Here is a 22,358-nt window from a genome sequence, read left to right as displayed (position 1 = left end):
TTGAGTTTTTGTGGAGGTGAATGTGGAGGGCTCTCAAAGTGCAAGGGTTACAGTGTGTTGGCTATTATGGGTGAGCCTCAGTATGCTGTTGGAGCCATTATACAGTGCAGAGGATAGTGTGGGGTCATTATACTGTGTTTTGGGGGACCAGCAAAGACATCATACTATGCACAGGGAAGCTGTATGCCTGTGGACATCAGGACTATGCTGTAGTCCTGATGTGATCTGGGAATCTTTATCTTGTCCATTGTCAGTATAAATGGACAGGTCTTACATTTTTTCTGGTTGCAGGGAAATGTTCCTGTTGTTGTAGAGAACAGAGAGCTTCTGACAATGATGCTTCTTAGATTTGGGGGCTGTCTAAAACACAGAAGTGGGGGGGTCTGGAAAGATAGATTTTAATCGGGCATCTTTTTGCAGTAATGGTTGTAGTTTCCGTGCAGCTCCTCTAAACACCTCCAGATGTGGATTGTAGGTGACTACAAGAGGGACCCGATTGTTTCTTGATATTCTGGTGGCTCTTGTAATCTGGTTTTCAATTGTTCTTGGGTGGTAGCCTTGATTCAAAAAAGGTCTTTCTGGGGGCGTGGCTGACCATGATTGAGTGAGGCTGCAATTCTTGGAGCTCCTGCTGCACTACAAGAAATCCACCGGCATCCTTCCAAATTATGGGCAAATCCACCAGAAAACCCAGAGCCCGTGCCTCCTCACAACCCCCGAGCACCAGAGGGGACATAGCTGCACTCCTCACCCGCTCACAACTTCCCCAACGAGAGAACCAGGCCTTCCCGCCAGAGGAGCCATCACCGGACCCGCCTTGAGGCATGCAGGTTGGCGAACTCTCACTTCCCAGGACCAACCACCAGACCTCCCGACAGCATCAGAAGAAAATGAAGCGGCAGACCTACCCTGACAAGATGAGCACTCCGGGTTCGCGGGCCGCTGCAGAGATCAGAGGAGACGCAGCGTCGCAAGATGGCGTCTCCCCTCGCGGCAGCGGTGCCCCGGACAGACCATTACCTGCGTCCCCGCTGAGTGGTTCCGACACCGGAGGTACGAGGGGGATCCCCCGATACTCCGGGCGACGCGCAGCCGCATCCAGTCTAGGCGCACACGCTGCAGAGCACGGAGGTTCTGCAGGACGCGGCGGCACTGAAGAAGGTGAGACAAGGGGAGGGAGGGGAGGGCAGCGGTTCCCCTCACCACATTACAGGGGACTGTGGGGGCGCACCGGAGGATCTGAGCATGAAACAGGTGCTGGGATCCACTCCTGCGCCCCCGCTCAGAGAAGGTCAAGCGACCATGGCACCCCAGATGGGAAAAGAGAATGCTCCCATAATTACAGGGAACCCCCCCAGGCCCTGTGTTCAATCAAAGGTGGCAGAGGAAAAGGTGGGAGGGGGGACGCTGCTCCTCTGACATGCACCCAGCTACAAAGCAACCTGCACTAACCCAGCATATGATAAGCAAAATAATTACTACTGCTGAGATGGCACCCCAAGAACCAGAGGTGTAGGAGCTGGGGTGCGCCCCCTCCCTTCCTCGTTTCGCCGATCCCCCTGCCCGGTGGTTGACCGATTCAGCAGGGCTATCAACCCCCCCAGAGATGGAGGTGAAGATGAGAACGAGACACAAGTAACTATACCCAGGAGGGAGACACTTAGAACGACAACGGCTGCAAACCAAAAGAATGTCACTACTAACATGATAGACATTTCCTTAGTCCCAGCCGGCCAAGAGATACAATTCCCTGCAGATAAGGAGCAGTCCAAACATGCAACCCTAGGAGAAAACAGACCGGCCACTCTGGCTGACCTGCGTATACTTTTACAGTCAATGCCCACCAAACAAGACATAACTAATCTAACATCCCAGATCGTCTCTGAATGCAAACAGGAATTTGCACAATTCCGAGCGGAGTTAACAGATCTTTCTTCAAAAGTGGACTCTCTAAATCAGTCTCGAGATGCCTCGGCTAAAACTATACAATTACTAACAGAAACGGTTGACCGCCACTCCGCCCAGTTACAAAACCTCCAATCTAATCTAGACGATCTGGAAAATAGAAATAGGAGGAATAATTTGCGGATTAGAGGCTTGTCAGAATCTCTCTCCAATACAGACATTCCTTCCACTATGATGTCCATTTTTAATGGTCTGTTACGCCACCCGCCTGGAACCTTCATAGAATTAGATAGGGCCCACAGAGCCCTACGGCCTCAAGACCTAAACAATCCTCAACCAAGAGACATAATTTGCCGGATTAATTTCTTCCAGCTTAAGGAATTAATTCTACAGGCAGCACGTAAAAAGCAATCACTCTCCTACCAAGGCCAACCTATTCGAATTATGCCGAACTTGTCCCGTTATACTCTGGCCCAGAGAGCGGCTCTCAAACCACTACTCTCTCTTCTACAAGAAAAAGAGATTCCTTTCAGATGGGGGTTTCCTTTCTCCTTATCGGTCCGGAAGGGCCCCCAAACCTACACATTACGAGCACCCGGAGACCTGACGGGCTTTCTGTCCAATCTGGGGCTCCCCCACATGCACCTACCTGACTGGGTGGCTATTACCGTAAACGGAGTGGGCCTGATTGGGAGACCCCCCAGATCCCTGGACCGTCCCCCAGCGAGTCTCCGTCCCAGAGAAAGGCAGAAGGGAGGAGAAAAAAAAAGGAGGCCCAATCACGGGTCGCCGAATCACGTCTTAAGGACTCATCCGAATTGAATGCCTACACCACTTCCGTAAAACCGGACTCTGACCCCATTTGCTCACCCGCTTAGAATGACCGGAGGGTTTGAAAGAAAAGAGGGAATAGAGAATAATTCAGAGCTCTATGTACAATAGTAGGTGATGCGGGGGCTGGGTTTCAGTTGCCACAACAGAGTCTTTACGAGAAAGTGGCAATTTTGGGTTGTTTATACACGGGATACTCACCCCCCAAGTTTAGGGGTTGAACTATATATGTCTAAAGTTATAATCCTATGTTGCCCACAAACTATATTCCATCTCATCTAGCCGGTGGATGCTAAGTTATGTTTTGTTATAAATGTGATTCATCTACAGTGTTGTGCAGGTTCCTGTGCGGCCTTGTCACCTGCTTGACCAGACTTCGCCCCACATAGGGTGTGAGCCTCTGTCCTGCCTTTCAGGGTGGTACAAGCTCCTGTTCAACGCTAGTTTCTTTTTAGTTTTTGCACAGAGGCTATACCTCTGAGTCTAGACGTACTGTTTCTTGACTTACTCTACATATTTAAACCTTTCTTTGTTTCCCTTCGCGGCATTGCACGAAGCACTACAGTTACCGTAACCTAAACTCCTCTCAGTCTGAATGACAGAATTAAGAATCGCCTCTCTCAACGCCAAAGGCTTGAACACTCCGGAAAAACGGGCGCAAATCCTGCAACACTTCCACCGGCAGAAGGTACAGATAATCTGTTTTCAAGAAACCCATTTTAAAGAAAATCATGCCCCTAACATCAAACAAACATTACACCAGCTGGCACTTTGCCAATAACCCTAGTAACAAATCTAAAGGGGTAGCCATAGCTATTCACAAATCCCTACCCCACCGAATTGTCAGCTTTACGAAAGACAGAGAGGCCAGATATATTATTCTTTCTTTAACAATTGAAGGCCAAGCAATAACCTTACTAAATGTATATGCCCCTAACCAAGACCAGGCCACCTTTATATCAAACTTGGTGGACATCTCATCACCTTTGATCCAGGGCACGGTGATTCTGTGTGCAGACCTCAACCTTACCCTGGATCCGGTTCTAGACAACTCAAAGAAAAAAAAAAAAAAAAAAAAAAAAAAAAAAAATCACACCTATCATATAGAACCATTAAACACATCAAAAAGGCCCTCCTCGGGTTGCAATTATGTGATGTCTGGAGACTACAGCACCCCACGGTCAGAGATTACAACTTTTATTCCACGCCACGCGACTCATACAGTCGGATTGACTATATAATGGTCCAACATACTGCTCTCCCCTGGGTGTCCTCTACATCCATCGGCAACATATTGTGGTCTGACCACGCCCCAATTTACTGTTCACTACAGATTCCTTCCCTTTCCAAAGTAATACGCCCTTGGCGCCTAAATGAAAGTTTACTCTCAGACCCCGTGTGTTTGTCGGATATCCAAGACTCCATAAAGCACTTCCTTTCTGATCATTCCTCCGACACGACCGCCCCCATCTTTAAATGGGAGGCCCTCAAGTGTGTTCTGAGGGGGGTCCTTATTAAGCATGGCTCACGCCTAAAAAAGGCCAAAGCCCAAGCTCTGAGTACCGCACTTCAAACCGTTACCAAACTGGAGCTAGCCCACAAAAATGCGCTCTCGACGGAAACGCTGAGAGATTTACTTAAAGCTAGGTTGGAAGTTAAAAAATTACTAGATGAGTCTTACAAGCGTTACCTTCAAATAGGGCGCAGCCATTTCTACAAAATTTGGTAACAAACCCGGTAAGATGCTGGCCAGAGCCCTACGATCACAATGCCTCCAGAGTTTTATCCCCTGTATCAAAGGGCCTAATGATGTCATGGTCCACACAACGGCAGAGATATCGAACTCTTTCCGATCATATTACTCAAAATTATACAACCTACCCACCCCGGAGGGCGCACCACACCGCATCACACCCCCGCTTAGTTCTCTGAGACCAGAGTTGATAGCCGAACTAGAAGACCCTTTTGAACACTCAGAACTGCTGGAAGTAATAAAAAAATTTTACCTGGCAACAAAAGTCCAGGCCCAGACGGATTTACAGGGAAATTCTACAAAACATTAGTGGACCTTCTGACCCCATTGATGCTGATAGCATTCAATTCCATCTCCGATTCCTCCCCGTTCCCCTCCCCCAATCCACGGCTGCGAACGTCACCGTACTCCCTAAGCCGGGAAAAGACCCACATGTTTGTAAGAGTTACCGCCCAATTTCTCTACTGAATATTGATCTAAAAATCTTTGCAAAACTAATAGCAAATAGGCTGAACCCATTGCTTCCCTCTCTGATCCACCCTGACCAGGTGGGCTTTGTCCCGGGTAGAGAGGCATGGGACAATACCCTGAAAACCATAGACATTATACATCACGCACAGACCCATAAAATTCCAATGATTATTCTGTCCCTTGATGCAGAGAAGGCCTTCGATAGAGATGACCATGAGATTCTATCTCAAACTCTCACGCATGTTGGTATCGGCCCCACATTCCTTGCCAAAATTCTCTCACTATACAAATCCCCAGAAGCTACTCTAAAAATTAACGGTTCACTATCAAACCCCTTCACCATCCACAATGGTACGCGACAAGGCTGCCCACTCTCCCCGTTACTATACATACTAATTATGGAACATCTAACCGCCATCCGTAATAATCCAGAAATTCGGGGAATTAAAGTAGCCGGAAAGGAATACAAATGTTCTGCTTTCGCGGACGATTTATTAATCTATATAACCAACCCATCGACCTCTCTGCCTCACTTATTAGACCTCCTGGAGAAATTCGGTAACTGGTCCAACTTCAAGATCAATATGGACAAATCCGAGGCCCTTAATGTATCCCTCTCTAGTGAGATGGTAAACAACCTAAAGACACATTACCCATTCAAATGGCCCCCAGACAATGTCATTACTTACTTAGGCATTCGTCTACCCTCGGAGCTCTCCAGATTGTTCTCTCTGAACTTTCAGCCATTCCTTTCAAGGCTTGAAAACAACTTAGCCACATGGGAGCGAACGAGCTTCTCATGGTTTGGGCGCATCAACATATTGAAAATGACAATTCTTCTCAGGTTATTGTACCTTTTGCACACAATCCCTTCCTACATTCCTGCTTCGTTCTGGGTCGGGCTACAACGTCAATTTAGGTGCTTTGTATGGGCCTCTAAACACCCGAGAATCCGCTGGGAGACCCTAATCCGCCCAAAAGAGGCGGGCGGGACAGGCCTGCCGGATTGTCGTCGCTATTATTTTGCTGCCGCACACGCTCGTGTATTGGACTTAATCCATAACCATGCGTCGAAATTATGGGTTTGCATTGCGACTGATATATGTCCGACTCCGGTTGGAGCCCTGCCGTGGCTACGCTCATCTTCCCCCCCAAATAGTCCAGACATATCCTACACAACAGCTAACACACTGAAAACCCTGAGTGGCCCCTATATGAAAAAAAAGTTGCTGGATGGAAACGGCCCTATGTTCCCCATTTCAGGAAACCCTACGTTTGGTCCGGGATGTACCGCTCCGACATTTCTGGGTTACCCCAAGACCCGCCCCCTACGACTATGCCACGTGGCTCCTAACGGGGTGTTGTTGCCAATCAACACGATCCTAGGTGACAATCCTCCCAACCCACGCCACGAATTTGAATACAATCAGCTCCAGCACTTTTTTGCATCAATCCCTGAGAAACACTAATACGCCCCCTGTCAACATTTGAATCTCTTTGCCTTACAAAAATCTATTATTCCACACACGACCTCGGTCATATACAAATTGCTCTTTGAAAAAGACCTCCTCTCACATCCCCCATTTTGCAAAGCTTAGGAATCAGAATTACAGAAAACCTTCACGAAAACCCAATGGGATAAATGTTTTTCCCTCTCACACAAATCAGTTATAGCATCTAAATCACAGGAGACAAGTTATAAGATCATATCAAGGTGGTATAGGGTTCCAATTACATTAAATAAATGGTTTCCAGGGGTTCCGGATATATGCTGGCGTTGTGGAGCAGAGGTGGGAACGATGTCGCACATATGGTGGTCGTGCCCGACCCTGAGCGCCTTTTGGAAAGGAGTTCTCAGGGCTATTCTGGAGACGATGGGAATCTCAATCCCGCCGTCGCCGGAAGCAATCCTGCTATACATGTTCCCCATGTCCAAATCCAAGTATAAAAAAATCATTGCTCAAACACCTACTGCAGGCTGCGAAAACAGTGATCCCCAGACACTGGAGATCGCTGGACCCCCCGTCCATGGAGGAGTGGTTTTCAGAGGTGGCTACAACTTACCGTATGGAGTCTCTGATTGCGTGCTCTCAAAAAGACAGATATAGTTTCCAAGACTTGGTTTTATTGGGAGGCGTTCTTATCCTCTTCTCTATACCGGCAAATCCTGACAAAGTGCAATGCCCTGTGTTTCTTCTTCTTCTCCTCATCTCCCCTTACTTTATAACTTACTCCTCCTCTTTCCCTATTTCAAATGTTCTTCTTTCTTTTGGGAATAAGAGTTCCCCATGTAGGGAGATCAAAGTTGATAAATCACATGTATACATGCTTGAATATACAAAATATTATTTTTCTTTTTGTTTATGTTACTCCCTGATTTGGGGATTTGCTACCACTAATAATTCTGGTGAAACAACATGTCGGAATGTTAACACTGTACTAAACCAAATTCCTTCCAAATTGATATACCAAATCTCATTGTGTAAGTGACTAATCACATCTCTTTAATGTTTTTCTTTCTGTACTTTAATACTCTGAAAATCAATAAAAATCTATTGAATAAAAAAAAAAAAAGTCTTTGAGGCCCTCAAGGTGATTGTCTATCTGGAACATATCCGATTGTACCTGATAGCCTGGCTGTATACAATAGAGTTTATGCGTTTTGGATGAAAACTGTCCCATTTCAGGTATGTTGGACGGTCAATTGGCTTCTTGTACAGGGATGTCTCTATTTCATTGTTCCGTAGTTTAATGATGGTGTCCAAGAAGTTGATTTCCGTGCAGGAGTAGTTGAGTGTTAGGTTGATGGTGGGATGAAACTGATTAAATTGCTCATGGAAGGTCTTCAGCTGCTGCTCAGACTCTGTCCAGATGATTAAAATATCGTCAATGTAACAGTAGTAGGCCAGAGGCCTGATAAGACAAGAGGATAAAGTCACTCTCAAGCTTGGCCATGAAAAGATTTGCATATTGTGGTGCCATTTTGCTTCCCATTGCAGTCCCAGTCTCCTGTAGATATATGTCTTTTTACATCAGTTAAGAGATGTGCTCCTCTGACCATCCGAGCGCGTCACAGCCCTGGACCAGACCCCAATCAGAGGACAATAAAACTTTCACACTGAACTGCAGCAATATTTATGGCCACAACAGTTCTGTTTCATATAACTTGTTTTTTTTTATGGCACTATTCTATGTCCTGTTGTGTATAAAATATGTGACTTCAGATTTTGTGTTATACCATGCCTGATGAAGAGACCTGAGTAGTCTCGAAAGCTTGCTATTATTACCATCTTTTCAGTTAGCCATTAAAGGTATCAACCACTGAGGACTTCAGTTCTTTTAAACAATTTTTTAATCGCATTTAAGAAGCATTATTGTTATAGGTGCACTCAGTATTTTGAGTGCACATGGGGCATTATTTCGTTCTAGGGGGAAAAACATGAGCTCTTTTTTCTAGGGCACTTGCATAGGGCATTAATATTTTCTAGGAGGAAATTTTTCCATCTAGAGGACACAAAGGAAGCATACCCCTTTGTAACAGGCATTATGTTGGGCACTAAGAGGAGCGCTGTTTTTGTGCCACATTGCAGGTGAAGTAATTGGGGCAGTTGGTCAGCATTAGGGTAGGGTATGACTTGCGTGAGTCTCTCATCGGTATCACCTGGCACGGCCGCACACTCTCCAGACAGGCGGGGTCGGCTACATGTATTTCCATGAAGCTGAGGCGCTAGTGTCCGGAGAGCGTCCAGCCGTGCCGGGTGATACTAATGCGAGACTCTTACGAGTCATACGCAAGTGGAACTCCGGCCTTCGGGTGACAGTTGGACGGAGGAGTTTGTGCAGTTGGCAACATATGGGTAGAGAAAAAGTAGTCAGCTAATGACAAAGGATGCTCAGTCTGAAATGTATTTCACATCGCTACCTCCAGTCCATGGATTGAACCTCCTCATTGGGATCTATAATTTCCCCTTTTATGCACCTTGTATTATGTACCCTGGATTTTAATATTTTTGGCCATGAAAGCCTTGAGATTTTACTCTCGGAGCTAGATTTTTCTTCCCAATGGGAATAGATGGGGATGGTGCTAGAAATGTGAAAAGCCAAATGTGTCTTTATTGTAAATTCAGCAGACAAGTTGTGCCTGGAAGAAGTCATAATGTCAGTCTGGGCCAGATGGAAAAACGGGAAGGAAGGAACATCAGTTGTAAGAGATTATCTATAACTGTACTGTAATGTTATATGTACTGCAGGATTGGTATTTACCATTATATGGTGGCAATATTGGTATTGGTCTTGGTATAGTCATTTATTTTCAGCAAAAGCATGGTCATCTGCGGAGGTTTCTTATGCCCATGATTAGGGTGCACCACCATAATTGTAAACATGTTTACAGTAAACCAGATTAGGAGCCAACCTAGATGTTAAGCCTTCCTCCGACCAGCAACCCCCCTTGTACGCCTCTAGCATGTACACACAGAATTAATAAACTTGGAAAAAAAAAAATATATATCTATATATATATAATTGCCTTAGTCTGTCTGTCTGTCTGTCATGCTCCAAAATTGTGTCCTTACGGTGACACAAAGCTGATTGGCCGCTGGGCTCGCCATGGCCCCGCCCCCCCGCACGGATTGGCCGCTCGCCTTGCCTCGGCTCCTCCCCCGCACGGATTAGCCGCGACTCACACTCAGACTCACACTCAGACTCACACTCAGACTCACACTCAGACTCACACTCAGACTCACACTCAGACTCACACTCAGACTCAGACTCAACACAAACACCGCGGCACACACAAATATACGCACATACCGCACAACAAACACATTGCACAAAACATACCTCCCCCCAAAACAAACACACACACCCACACAAACCGCGCAACACACATACACAACGATACAGACACACAGCGCTCCACAAATAACGACACACAAACAACACCACTCTCACCCCCCGCTACACCCAGAACATGTACAGCCCCTACACAAACACTTGGTAACTACACACAACAACATTATATATATATATATATATATATATATATATATATAACAAAAATTATACATTAACTACACAATACGTAAATTCTAGAATACCCGATGCGTAGAATCGGGCCACCTTCTAGTATATATATATAACTGCTGTGCAATCCATGGTAGTTCTGCCATGGACTTGTGAGGTCTACAAGCAGAAATGGTCCTACTCAGCGGACCTGATCCCAGTGCTGCTACTGAAGTGTTTTTTGGGGTTTTTTTCTGGAAACTTCATCAGAAAAACATGACAATACAAAAGATAGAGTAGTATTAGAATAGTAGCAGCTTTTCACCCGGATCTTGATTAAGAATAAGCCAGGATTAAGCAGCAAAATCCAAAGGGAAAAAACAAAGTGAACATGTACTAATTGTGCAACTTTTGCACCCTCCTCACTTCAATGAGAGGTGATAGCAGGAGTAGAAATAAGGAAGCTACAAAATAAGCACCACCTGCTGGGAGTATACACCACCATAAGCTAGAAAGTTCTATCCATAGCCGGCTTTAGGCATGTGCGAGTTGTGCGGTCGCACAGGGCGCCGGCAAGCAGACAGCAGAGGGGGCGCCCAGGGAGCAGCTGTTTACTTTCACTTTGCTGCTCCTTAGGTGCACAGCCTCCAGCAGGGAGTGCCCCTCCCCCTCCACTGTGCCCTGCGTCTGGTCCCCTCCCGCTCTGCAAAGCCTCCAGCAGGGGGCGCCCTTACCTGCTCTCCGCTCTGTGTCCTCTCTCCTGTCTTTACCATAGAGAGGGGGAGGGGCAGACAAAAGCCACACTGAACTCCTGCAGCCCAGGAAGTGACTGAGTATAACATGCTGTGTGTCATCTGTAATGTATTATGTGCTGTGTGTGTGTTATGTATAACATGTGTGTGTCCTATATACTGTGCAATGTCTGTCTGTCTATCTACCTATCTTGCTATTATATATCTGTCTATATATCTCAATTATCTATCTTATCTATTATCTGTCTGCCTAACTCTCTATTATATATCTGTCTATATCTATGTATCTCTATTATCTATCTTTCTATTATTTGTCTGTCTGATATCTATTTGCCTATCATCTATGCAGCGTCAGTCTGGTACACAGACACCAGTCAATGCCCCAGAAAGCTCTCTAAAGGCCCCGTCACACTAAGCAACATCGCTAGCAACATCGCTGCTAACGAACAACTTTTGTGACGTTGCTAGCGATGTTGCTGTGTGTGACATCCAGCAACAACCTGGCCCCTGCTGTAAGGTCGTTGGTTGTTGCTTAATGTCCTGGGCCATTTTTTAGTTGTTGCTGTCCTGCTGTGAAGCACAGATCGCTGTGTGTGACAGCGAGACAGCAACAACTAAATGTGCAGGCAGCAGGGAGCCAGCTTCTGCTGAGGCTGGTAACTAATGTAAACATCGGGTAACCAAGAAGCCCTGTCCTTGGTTACCCGATATTTACCTATGATACCAGCCTCCCCCGCTCTCACTGTCAGTGCCGGCTCCTGCTCTGTGCACATGTAGCTGCAGGACACATCGGGTTAATTAACCCGATGTGTGCTGTAACTAGGAGAGCAAGGAGCCAGCGCTCAGTGTGCGCTGCTCCCTGCTCTGTGCACATTTAGCTGCAGCACACATCGGGCAATTAACCCCATGTGTGCTGTACTAGGAGAGCAGGGAGCCAGCGCTAAGCATTGTGCGCTGCTCCCTGCTCTGTGCACATTTAGCTGCAGCACACATCGGGTAATTAACCCTATGTGTGCTGTAACTAGGAGAGCAGGGAGCCAGCGCTCAGTGTGCGCTGCTCCCTGCTCTCTGCACGTGTAGCTGCGTGAGCTGGTAACCAAGGTAAATATCGGGTTGGTTTCCCGATATTTACCTTAGTTACCAAGCGCAGCATCTTCCACGCGGCGCTGGGGGCTGGTCACTGGTTGCTGGTGAGCTCACCAGCAACTCGTGTAGCGATGCTCCAGCGATCCCTGCCAGGTCAGGTTGCTGGTGGGATCGCTGGAGCGTTGCAGTGTGACATCTCACCAGCAACCTCCTAGCAACTTACCAGCGATCCCTATCGTTGTTGGGATCGCTGGTAAGTTGCTTAGTGTGACTGGACCTTAAGGTTGCTTTCACACATCAGTTTTTTGCAGTGCGGCTCAATCCAGCTCAAAAACCGATGCAGCGAAAAAAAAACGGATCCGTTGCATAAGTTTTTCCTTGCGGCCCGTCCGTTTTTTGACAGATGCGGCTTGATACTGAGCATGTGCAGTGTAAAAAAAAACGCACCCGGCGGCCATAGGCTTGCATTGTAAATCGTGCCGCATTACGCCGGATCCAGCGCCTCACAAAAAAAAAAACCATGCCAGGCAATGTTCCATCCGGCCACCGCATGGGCTAAATATGCCGCATTTGGCAAAAAACGGACACATGTGGCACAATACGGCGCTAATGCAAGTATATGCGGAAAAACCGCAACCGGCGGCAAAAAAAGACGGTTGCGTTTTTTCTGCAAAGCGCCGTATTGTGCCGCTCAGCAAAAAAAAAGTGTGAAACCAGCCTAACTGAACATAAAAGGGACCCGCCGGCAGGGGCACCACTGGCATCAAAGATCCAGAGCTCCAACCCAGAACTTCTTGGCCGGAGCCCCGAATCTTCTGCAACCACCGCACTGAACTATGTCGGCATCACCCTGATACAGTTCAACCCTATGACAGAGCACAGAGCTCCCTGCTCTATCACTGCCCTTCTCCTAAGCCACAGACCGCTGCAGACCTGTGTCTTAGGAGACCGTATATCCACAAGGGCACTGCAGTGACATCATTGCATCGCGCTGCCTCCGCAGGCCACCATAGAAGAGAAGATGGAGGCTGCGGTGCTGGGAATCAGGATTAGGTGAGTATAATTTTTTTTATGTCTATATGGGCTGTGTGGGGGCTCCTGCTGTGCATAGGAGGCTGTGTGGGGGCTCCTGCTGTGCATAGGAGGCTGTGTGGGGGCTCCTGCTGTGCATAGGAGGCTGTGTGGGGGCTCCTGCTGTGCATAGGAGGCTGTGTGGGGGCTCCTGCTGTGCATAGGAGGCTGTGTGGGGGCTCCTGCTGTGCATAGGAGGCTGTGTGGGGGCTCCTGCTGTGCATAGGAGGCTGTGTGGGGGCTCCTGCTGTGCATAGGAGGCTGTGTGGGGGCTCCTGCTGTGCATAGGAGGCTGTGTGGGGGCTCCTGCAGCGATTTGCATATAAGTTCTGTGGCCTCTAGAGTTAACTCCTCCTGTGGACCCCAGACACCCCAGTCCGACCCTGCATCCATCTATCTTTTTCATAGTATCTGTGTCATGTATATTGTGTAATTTACGCAGTGGCAAAATGACTTGGCCTGTCAGTGATGGGGGCCATTGCTATTTTCTCGGATGCATGGTTGAACACCATTGAGGAGCAGTTGGCTACTGGCTCTCTGCTTCGCCCTTGCTCTGCAGCTGTGGGCCCTGGATATGTGTAATGACATCAGGGGGAGCCTGGTACATGATGCCAGTAGGCCCTGCAGCTGCGGCCAGAGTGGGTGCAGAGCATGTGTAGGGGGTAATAGATACATATATATTTACTAGCTGTAGTACCTGGTGGTGCCCAGGATAGTGTGTGTGCGTCTCTGTCTGTGTCTGTGTTTCTGTGTTCATGTCTTTGTCTCTGTATGTGTGCCTCTGTGTGTCCCTGTGTCTGTGTGTCTATGCCTGTGTTTCAGTCTCTTTCTCTGTGCCTCTGTGTGTCTCTTTATCAGTCTCTGTGTGTGTGTGTCTCTCTCTTTGTCTCTGTGTGTCTCTTCTCTGTGATTCTATGTGTGGGTGTGTCCGTGTGGGTGTGTCCGTGTGGGTGTGTCCGTGTGGGTGTGTCCGTGTGGGTGTGTCCGTGTGGGTGTGTCCGTGTGGGTGTGTCCGTGTGGGTCTCTGTATCAGACTCTGTGTGTGTGCGCGTCTGTCGCTGTTTGTGTTTGTCTCTATTGACATCATATCTGACACATTACCTGTCTTAAAAGAATGTCCTTTGTTGCCTATAGCAACCAATTACAGCTCTTATGACCTGTAGTTCCCAGCGCCATTGATTTTAGTGTAAGCAGGTTTTTGCGACGAATAGCTGTAAAGTGCAGGGTTAAAATTTCTCATCAAAACATAGTCTGTGACGTTCCCTGAGTCACATGAGGAGTCTGTGTAATATTTCGTGAATGTAAATGTGACGGTGCGGATTCCTTTATTGGATGGACACACACACACACAGACAGCTTTATATATTAGATTATACACCCTACATAGGCCCTGTACCTGTCACGTATAGTGTGTAATGGAATGGAATTCTGAATATTGATCTGCCATATCCTAAAGGTGTGTAATATGCGCTCTGTTAGGATTTCACTTGCTGATTCGAGTAGTTGTCACCTGATCACTCACATGCGATTTGCAATGTGTGGTCATCTGCTGAATGACGTCTCCTGTTTCTCTCAAATTGAAAATTATAACAATGAGAGAAGCAGGAGGAGACGTCATTCAGTAGATGACCCCCAGTCTGCAAATCACTTGTGAGTGATTTCATTGGCAAATTAAATCCTTAGGCTATGTGCGCACGTTGCGTAAATACATGCAGTTACGCTGCGCTTTGTAGCGCAGCGTAACTGCATGCGTCCTGCGTCCCCTGCACAGTCTATGGAGATTGTGCAAGGGCCGTATGCACGTGGCGTTTTAGAGCGCAGCGCTTCGGCTACTGCCGAAGCGCTACGTTCTAAGAAGTGACATGTCACTTCTTCCGTGCGCTTTGCCGGCAGCTCCTTCTCTGTCTATGGCAGGAGCTGCAGGCAGAGCGCATGGAATCGGCTTTTTTTTTTCACTACGGACATTTCTGCAGCGATTTAAAGCGCACGTGTGCTCTTCAGATCGCTGCAGAAAATTCTGCAGTGAATGTACGCAACGTGCGCACATAGCCTAACAGTGTATATTACACATTTTGGGGGTTCGACCCGTCAATGCGCAGAATGTCAGACACAGGGGAGACACCGGTCAGTCCAGGGCAGCAGAGCAGGGAAAAGCCATTGGGCACCGGGCTCCTTATCTGACTGCATAGTCCCCGGCCAGAGACAAAATTGTGTTTTATCTGAAATGTGGAAGCATCAGAGTAAAATATACACGACTGCAATAATGGAGCCAGTGCCGGATTCCTTCCACTCGGGGGTCGTGCAGGGGAATCAGCTGTCAGATTCCTCACCTGGTAGAAAATAACAGTGGAGTCTCATATGTTACATGGCGTCACTGCCGTCTGCACATCACATGGAATGGTTTAGGGTATGTTCACACGGGGCATCTTTTTTCTTACCACAAATATGCAGCGTTTTTGTCACAAGAATGCACCAAAAATGCATAAAAAAATGCAATGTGTTTTTGACACATTACCGCGTTTTGCCCAATGCAGTTTTTAAGTCTAATCTATTGACTGGAAGGGTTCAAAAACGAAAACGCAAAAAGAATTGACAGCTGCATCTTCAATAACGCAGCCAACAAAAGATGCGCAATGTGGACAGCAAAAGAGAAATCCCATAGACTTTGCTGGGAGGAGGAAATGCATGCAGGGGCATCTTTGTGACCTCAAAAATGTTACAAAAGATGTCCTGTGTGAACTTAGCCTTAATGTTGTTATGAACACCATTATATCAATGTAATGCATCGTCAGCAGCTGAGGTGTATTATGAGGTCCTGCAGCAGCTGAGATGTGTATTATGGGGTTCTGCAGCAGCTGAGGTGTGTATTATGGGGTTCTGCAGCAGCTGAGGTGTGTATTATGGGGTTCTGCAGCAGCTGAGGTGTGTATTATGGGGTTCTGCAGCAGCTGAGGTGTGTATTATGGGGTTCTGCAGCAGCTGAGGTGTGTATTATGGGGTTCTGAAGCAACTGAGGTGAATTATGAGATTTTGCAGTAGCTAAGATTATTATTATTATTAATTATTATAGCGCCATTTATTCCATGGCGCTTTACAAAGTGAAAGAGGGTATACGTACAACAATCATTAACAGTACAAGACAGACTGGTATAGGAGGAGAGAGGACCCTGCCCGCGAGGGCTCACAGTCTACAGGGAATGGGTGATGGTACAATAGGTGAGGACAGAGCTGGTTGTGCAGTGGTCTCCTGGACTGAGGGCTATTGTAGGCTTGTTAGAAGAGGTGGGTCTTGAGGTTCCTCTTGAAGCTTTCCACGGTAGTGGAGAGTCTGATGTGCTGAGGTAGAGCGTTGCAGAGTATGGGGGATGCACGGGAGAAATCTTGTACACGATTGTGGGAAGAGGAGATAAGAGAGGAGCAGAGAAGGAGATCTTGTGAGGATAGAAAGGTTGCGTGCAGGTAGGTACCGGGAGACTAGGTCACAGATGTAGGGAGGAGACAGGTTGTGCATGGCTTTGTATGTCATGGTTAATGTTTTGAACTGGAGTCATTGGGCGATGGGAAGCCGGTGAAGGGATTGGCAGAGTGGCGAGGCTGGGGAGTAGCGAGGGGAGAGGTGGATTAAGCGGGCCGCAGAATTTAGGATAGATTGGAGGGGTGTAAGAGTGTTGGAAGGGAGGCCAGAGAGCAGGAGGTTGCAGTAGTCGAGGCGGGAGATGAGGGCATGCACTAAATGTTTTTGCAGATTCTTGGTTAAGGAAAGCACGGATCCGGGAGATATTTTTGAGTTATAATCTGCATGAGTTGAAGAGGGCTTGGATGTGTGGCTTGAAGGATAGAGCAGAGTCGAGGGTCACGCCAAGGCAACGAGCTTGTGAGACTGGGGTGAGTGAGCAACCATCAAGTTTGATGGAAAGGCTTGTTGGAGGAGATGAGTGAGGAGGAGGAAAGACAATAAACTCTGTTTTGTCCATGTTAAGTTTTAGGAATCGTGCAGAGAAGGATGAAATAGCAGACAGACATTGTGGTATTTTGGTTAGTAGAGAGGTAATGTCAGGTCCAGAGAGGTAGATCTGTGTGTCATCGGCATAGAGATGATACTGGAAGCCGTGGGACTCTATGAGCTGTCCCAGGCCGAAGGTGTAGATGGAGAACAGCAGGGGTCCAAGAACTGAGCCTTGAGGGACACCGACAGATAGGGGGCGAGATGAGGAAGTGGTGTGAGAATGGGAGACACTGAAAGTTCGGTCGGTTAGGTATGAGGAGATCCAAGATAGGGCCAAGTCTGTGATGCCCAGAGATGAGAGAATCTGTAGTAGGAGGGAATGGTCTACTGTGTCGAAGGCAGAGGACAGGTCCAGGAGGAGGAGGATAGAGTAGTGTCGCTTGGCTTTGGCGGTTAGTAGATCATTGGTGACTTTGGTTAGGGCAGTTTCGGTAGAATAATGTGGTCGGAAGCCAGATTGAAGCCGGTCAAAGAGGGAGCAGGATGAGAGGTATGAGGACAATTCAAGATGGACATGCTGTTCCAGTAGTTTTGAGGCGTAGGGGAGAAGGGATATGGGGCGATAGTTTGACACAGAGGATGGGTCAAGGGAGGGCTTTTTGAGGATGGGTGTAATAGAGGCATGTTTAAAGCATGAAGGGAATACACCACTTGCTAGTGATAGGTTGAAGAGATGGGTTAGGGCTGGGATGAGGACTGCGGTGATGTTGGGGGATGAGGTGCGATGGGAGCGGGTCCAGTGCACAGGTGGTTAGATGTGATCTTGAGAGTAGAGTGGAGAGATTGTTTTCTGTCATGGTGGAGAAGCTGGATTTGGAGGAAGAGGGATGAGTAGCTATGATGAGGGGCTGTGGGGATTGTGGGCCAAAGCTTGCTCTGATGTTGTCAATCTTCCGCTTGAAGAAAGAGGCAAAGTCTTCAGCTGAGAGGAGAGGAGAGGGAGGTGGTGCCGGAGGACGGAGGAGAGAATTGAAAGTGTTGAATAGCTGTTTAGGGTTGTGAGAGAAAGAAGATATGAGGGATGAGAAGTAGGTTTGTTTTGCAGCAGTGAGTGTGGACTTGAAAGTGGTGAGGGACTCTTTATATGCAATGAAGTGCTCAGTGGAATGAGACCTCTTCCATCTGCGCTCAGCAATTCTGGAAGCCCGTCTTAGTTCTTTAGTCTGCCTTGTGTGCCAGGGTTGCCTGTTGATTGTGCGGGTTTTGGTGTGTGTGAGGGGGGCAGCTGATTCGAGAGCTGCAGAGATTGTAGTGTTGTATAAAGATGTGTATAATGGAGGTTTTATAGCATCTGAGGTGTGTATTTTGAGGTTCTGCAGCAGCTGAGGTGTGCATTATGAAGTTCTAGAGAATATTACATTATTCTGTGTGGATTTATCTTACAAATTTTCCAACAAAATTATTTGCAGCATTGCCAAATGGGGTGTGCCCAGTCTGGTTAATAAAGGGATTACAATATATATGCCGTAGTTCTTCCATACACCGTGCCTCTCCCTCATGATGTGTACGTGGTGCTGCACCTCCGTCTGTTCAGGTCATTGGAGCTGAGAGACAGCGACACATAACCTGAGGACTCTTTATTATGTAGAAAGCAAAGATTTTTTTCTAATTTCGTACATTCCCCTTTAACATCTGTATTTTGGACTTTTTGGTCCGGAGTACACGCAGCATCGGACGCTGGCTCTATGGTGCCTTGTCTGCTATCATCTGGTACATTTTTCCTCAGGATTTGTATAGTAGATGTTGATCCCACCAATGGGACCACGACCTGCGCCGCTCTAAGTGTATAGGAATTTATACCATCTGTCCACAAAGAGTGGCAGCGCCTCATTGTGCAGATACATGTGCGCCCCATTGGGGGGGATCCATATGTACCATCCATAAGTGTAGTATACAGGCATACAGCATGTACGAGATGAGAAGACCCCAATAACAATAATTTCAGATGTGGTGGAATTAATGTGGATTGAGAATCAGATTCTCCAGCACAAATCTGGAGGACTTTATTGTACATTTGAAGAAATCAATTTTCTTAGGATATAAAAAAAATTGCCTCTGGTCCTCGTTTGTTTCCTGGATACAAAATCAGTAGGGGGTGGGGGGGGCATCAAAGGGCAGTTTTGCACAGGGCGCCATTCAGGCTAAGGCCGGCCCTGGTTCTATCATAACGTAAAGGGAACCTGTCAGGTCAAAAAAGCGTTCTAACCTACAAGCAGGAGCCTGTGTGAGCTAGTACCCCTTCCTACCCATCCCTGTGTTGTAATATTGTGTAAAATGAAAGTAATAAAATACATTTTATTACTTAAAGATTCCCAATGTAAATGAGCAGGTCTCTAGCTCCAGGGGCGTCGCATCGCCCTGTGGGCGTGATACCATGGATTTACATGAGCGACGTCACGTCTGCTCCTTCAGAATATTGCGCGTGCGCGCTTACCATTCTCGCCGCCTCATCCTGGCGCTTGCTTCTCGGCTTCTGATGCACACTGCACATGACCGGAACCGCAGGAGTCTTCTGAGCATGTGCAGTGCGCGTCAGAAGCCGACCAGCAAACACCAGGATGAGACGGCAAGAATGGTAAGCGTGCGCGCACAAACACAAGATTCTGAAGTAGCGACGGTCACGTCGCTGATGTAAATCCATGGTATCACGGCAACAGGGCGATGCGACATCCATGGGACTAGACAACCTGTCATTCACATAGGACATATGAAAGTAATAAAACATTTTATTACTTTCATATTACACAAATTAACAACACAGGGATAGGTAGGAAGGGGTTAATAGCACACACAGGCTCCTGCTTGTAGGTCAGAACGCTTTTTTGACCTGACAGGTTCCCTTTTAAAGGGAACCACTTTTTTGGCGTATACCTAACGGTCGCGCTGTTGGCCACATGGGTGTCTCCGTTCTCCGGTGCCGCCTCTTTCGGCCATCTTCAGCCTCTTTCTGATGCCTGTGTGCATGACGTGTCTACATCATACACACTCGCCGGTCCTGCGCAGGCGCACTACAATACTTTGATCTGCCCAGCTCAGGACCCGGCGAGTGTGGATGACGTCGGACACGTCATGGCACCCCAGCTACAGAAGAAGGAGGAGGAAGATGGCCGAAAGAAGCAGCTCCGGCACCAGAGAACGGAGACGCCCATATGGCCAACCGAGTGACTGTTAGGTATGGATTATAAAGTGTTTTTTATGTTGTCACAACGGCCTGGGCTCTTCTATACAGCATGTTAGAATGCTGTGTATAAGACCCCGGTGGTGGTGGCCGCAGCTTATAGGCCAAAAAAACTGTTGAAAAGGTTCCCTTTAAAGGGAATCTGTCCCCAGGTGTTTGCCACCTAACCCAAGAGCAGCATAATGTAGGGGCAGAGACCCTGATTCCAGCGATGTGTCACTTACTGGGCTGCTTAGTGTAGTTTTGATATAATCACTGCTTAATCAGCAGTAGATCATCATTAGAGGACTACTTGGCCTGCTGCCAGGTAGTCCAGCAAATTCATGAGCTCTGTAAATCTGCTAGATCTGCAGCAGAGAAAACATTGATTTTATCAAAATGACAGCAAACAACTCAATAAGTGAAACTTAAGCCGACGTTACACGCTATGATTTATCTGACGATATGTCGGCGGGGTCACGGTTTCCGTGACGCACATACGGCATCGTTAGCAACGTTGTTGCATGTGACACCTACGTGCGACTCCGAACAATCACAAATGTGTTAGTGATCAGCGATTTTCAACCTATCGTTAATTTTCAAAATACTGTTCGTCGTTTGGAACGCAGCAGACATATTGATACGTTTGACACCCTGCAAACGATGAACAACATCCACACAACCGCCTTGGTCAAACAATATATCACTGAACTTTGGCTGAAATCAGTCTCCGTCTCTAAATTATGCTGCTCTCAGAAGGGGGAGCAAAAACCTAGTGATTGATTCCCTTTAATACAAAAGGACTTGGAGTAAACAAATGTGTCAGCTACAGCGCGTCAGCTACAGCGCGCCAGCTTCAATGCGTCAGCTACAGCGCGCCAGCTTCAATGCGTCAGCTACAGCGCGCCAGCTTCAATGCGTCAGCTACAGTGCACCAGCTACAGCGCATCAGCTACAGCGCGCCAGCTTCAATGCGTCAGCTACAGCACGCCAGCTTCAATGCGTCAGCTACAGTGCACCAGCTACAGCGCGTCAGCTACAATGTGTCAGTTACAGCGCACCAGCTACAGCGCGCCAGCTTCAATGCGTCAGCTACAGCGCGCCAGCTTCAATGCGTCAGCTACAGCGCGCCAGCTTCAATGCGTCAGCTACAGCGCGCCAGCTTCAATGCGTCAGCTACAGCGTGCCAGCTTCAATGCGTCAGCTACAGCGCGCCAGCTTCAATGCATCAGCTACAGCGTGCCAGCTTCAATGCGTCAGTTACAGTGCACCAGCTACAGCGCGTCAGCTACAATGCACCAGCTACAGCGTGCCAGCTTCAATGCGTCAGCTAGAGCGCGCCAGCTTCAATGCGTCAGTTACAGTGCACCAGCTACAGCGCGTCAGCTACAATGTGTCAGTTACAGCGCACCAGCTACAGCGTGCCAGCTTCAATGCGTCAGCTACAGCGTGCCAGCTTCAATGCGTCAGTTACAGTGCACCAGCTACAGCGCGCCAGCTTCAATGCGTCAGTTACAGTGCACCAGCTACAGCGCGCCAGCTTCAATGCGTCAGCTACAGCGCGCCAGCTTCAATGCGTCAGTTACAGTGCACCAGCTACAGCGCGCCAGCTTCAATGCGTCAGTTACAGTGCACCAGCTACAGCGCGCCAGCTTCAATGCGTCAGCTACAGCGCGCCAGGTTCCCAGCAGAAACAAAGGGCATATTAGCGTTGCTGTCCTTCAGCCACAATTGAGCTCGTAGTCTTGCGGTAACAGAACCTCCCCTGTGAGGACTGTACATGACACAAGGAGAATGTCTGAATAGATTGTTATCTGCTGGTGTCTGACATCTAATGGCACCACCGATGTACGGGGAAGCGGCAGTCACAGCCGGTCGTATATTTCAATAGTAAGCACAGGCTGCACGACACGAGCGCCTACGACTACTCACAGCTTCAGGTTTCCATAGATCAGCGCCATGCTCCACAGGCCGTGTAACTTCAGTAATTCACCGGCGAGTATCAGGCGCAGTCTGTGAATGGCCTGGTATGCGCAAGTCACATTCTGTGCGGAGACTTCCGCTTACGTAGCTCTCCTACCACTCAGTCCTACGGCGGTCGGCGAGGACTGCGCGTATGTGGCTGCTGACGGGTTGCAGTTGGGATCAAATGTAGTCAGGAAGCGAAGTGGAAAACGCAGAAAACTAGCGGGCTACTTTCACACATCTGGTTTGAGCTCTGCGGCTCAACCCGGCTGTAAGGCTACTTTCACACATCCGGTTTGAGCCCTGCGGCTCAATCCGGCTGTGAAAACTATGCAACGGATGCGGTGAAAACACCGC

The 22,358-nt window shown here is 47.9% G+C and overlaps 1 protein-coding gene across 3 annotated transcripts in view; it reads right to left on the bottom strand.

The window, feature by feature from the left end:
- The window catches only part of SACM1L (SAC1 like phosphatidylinositide phosphatase), a 543,139-nt gene extending 521,015 nt beyond the window's left edge, over positions 1-22,124 (bottom strand). Inside the window, exon 1 of one of the 3 annotated variants that reach the window (XM_075315019.1) lies at positions 21,969-22,124. In XM_075315019.1, the coding sequence (XP_075171134.1) occupies positions 21,969-21,997 (29 nt within the window). In that variant the 5' untranslated portion in view covers positions 21,998-22,124. The remainder of the gene's footprint in view (positions 1-21,968) is intronic. The other 2 variants (XM_075315018.1, XM_075315020.1) reach the window with 2 other exon arrangements.
- Positions 22,125-22,358: the final 234 nt, after the last annotated feature.

This window comes from Anomaloglossus baeobatrachus, chromosome 6, assembly GCF_048569485.1.
Source record: "Anomaloglossus baeobatrachus isolate aAnoBae1 chromosome 6, aAnoBae1.hap1, whole genome shotgun sequence".
NCBI classification, from domain to species: Eukaryota; Metazoa; Chordata; class Amphibia; order Anura; family Aromobatidae; genus Anomaloglossus; species Anomaloglossus baeobatrachus.
Note: the sequence above shows the minus strand (reverse complement) of the source record. Positions and strands in the feature narration are given on the sequence as shown.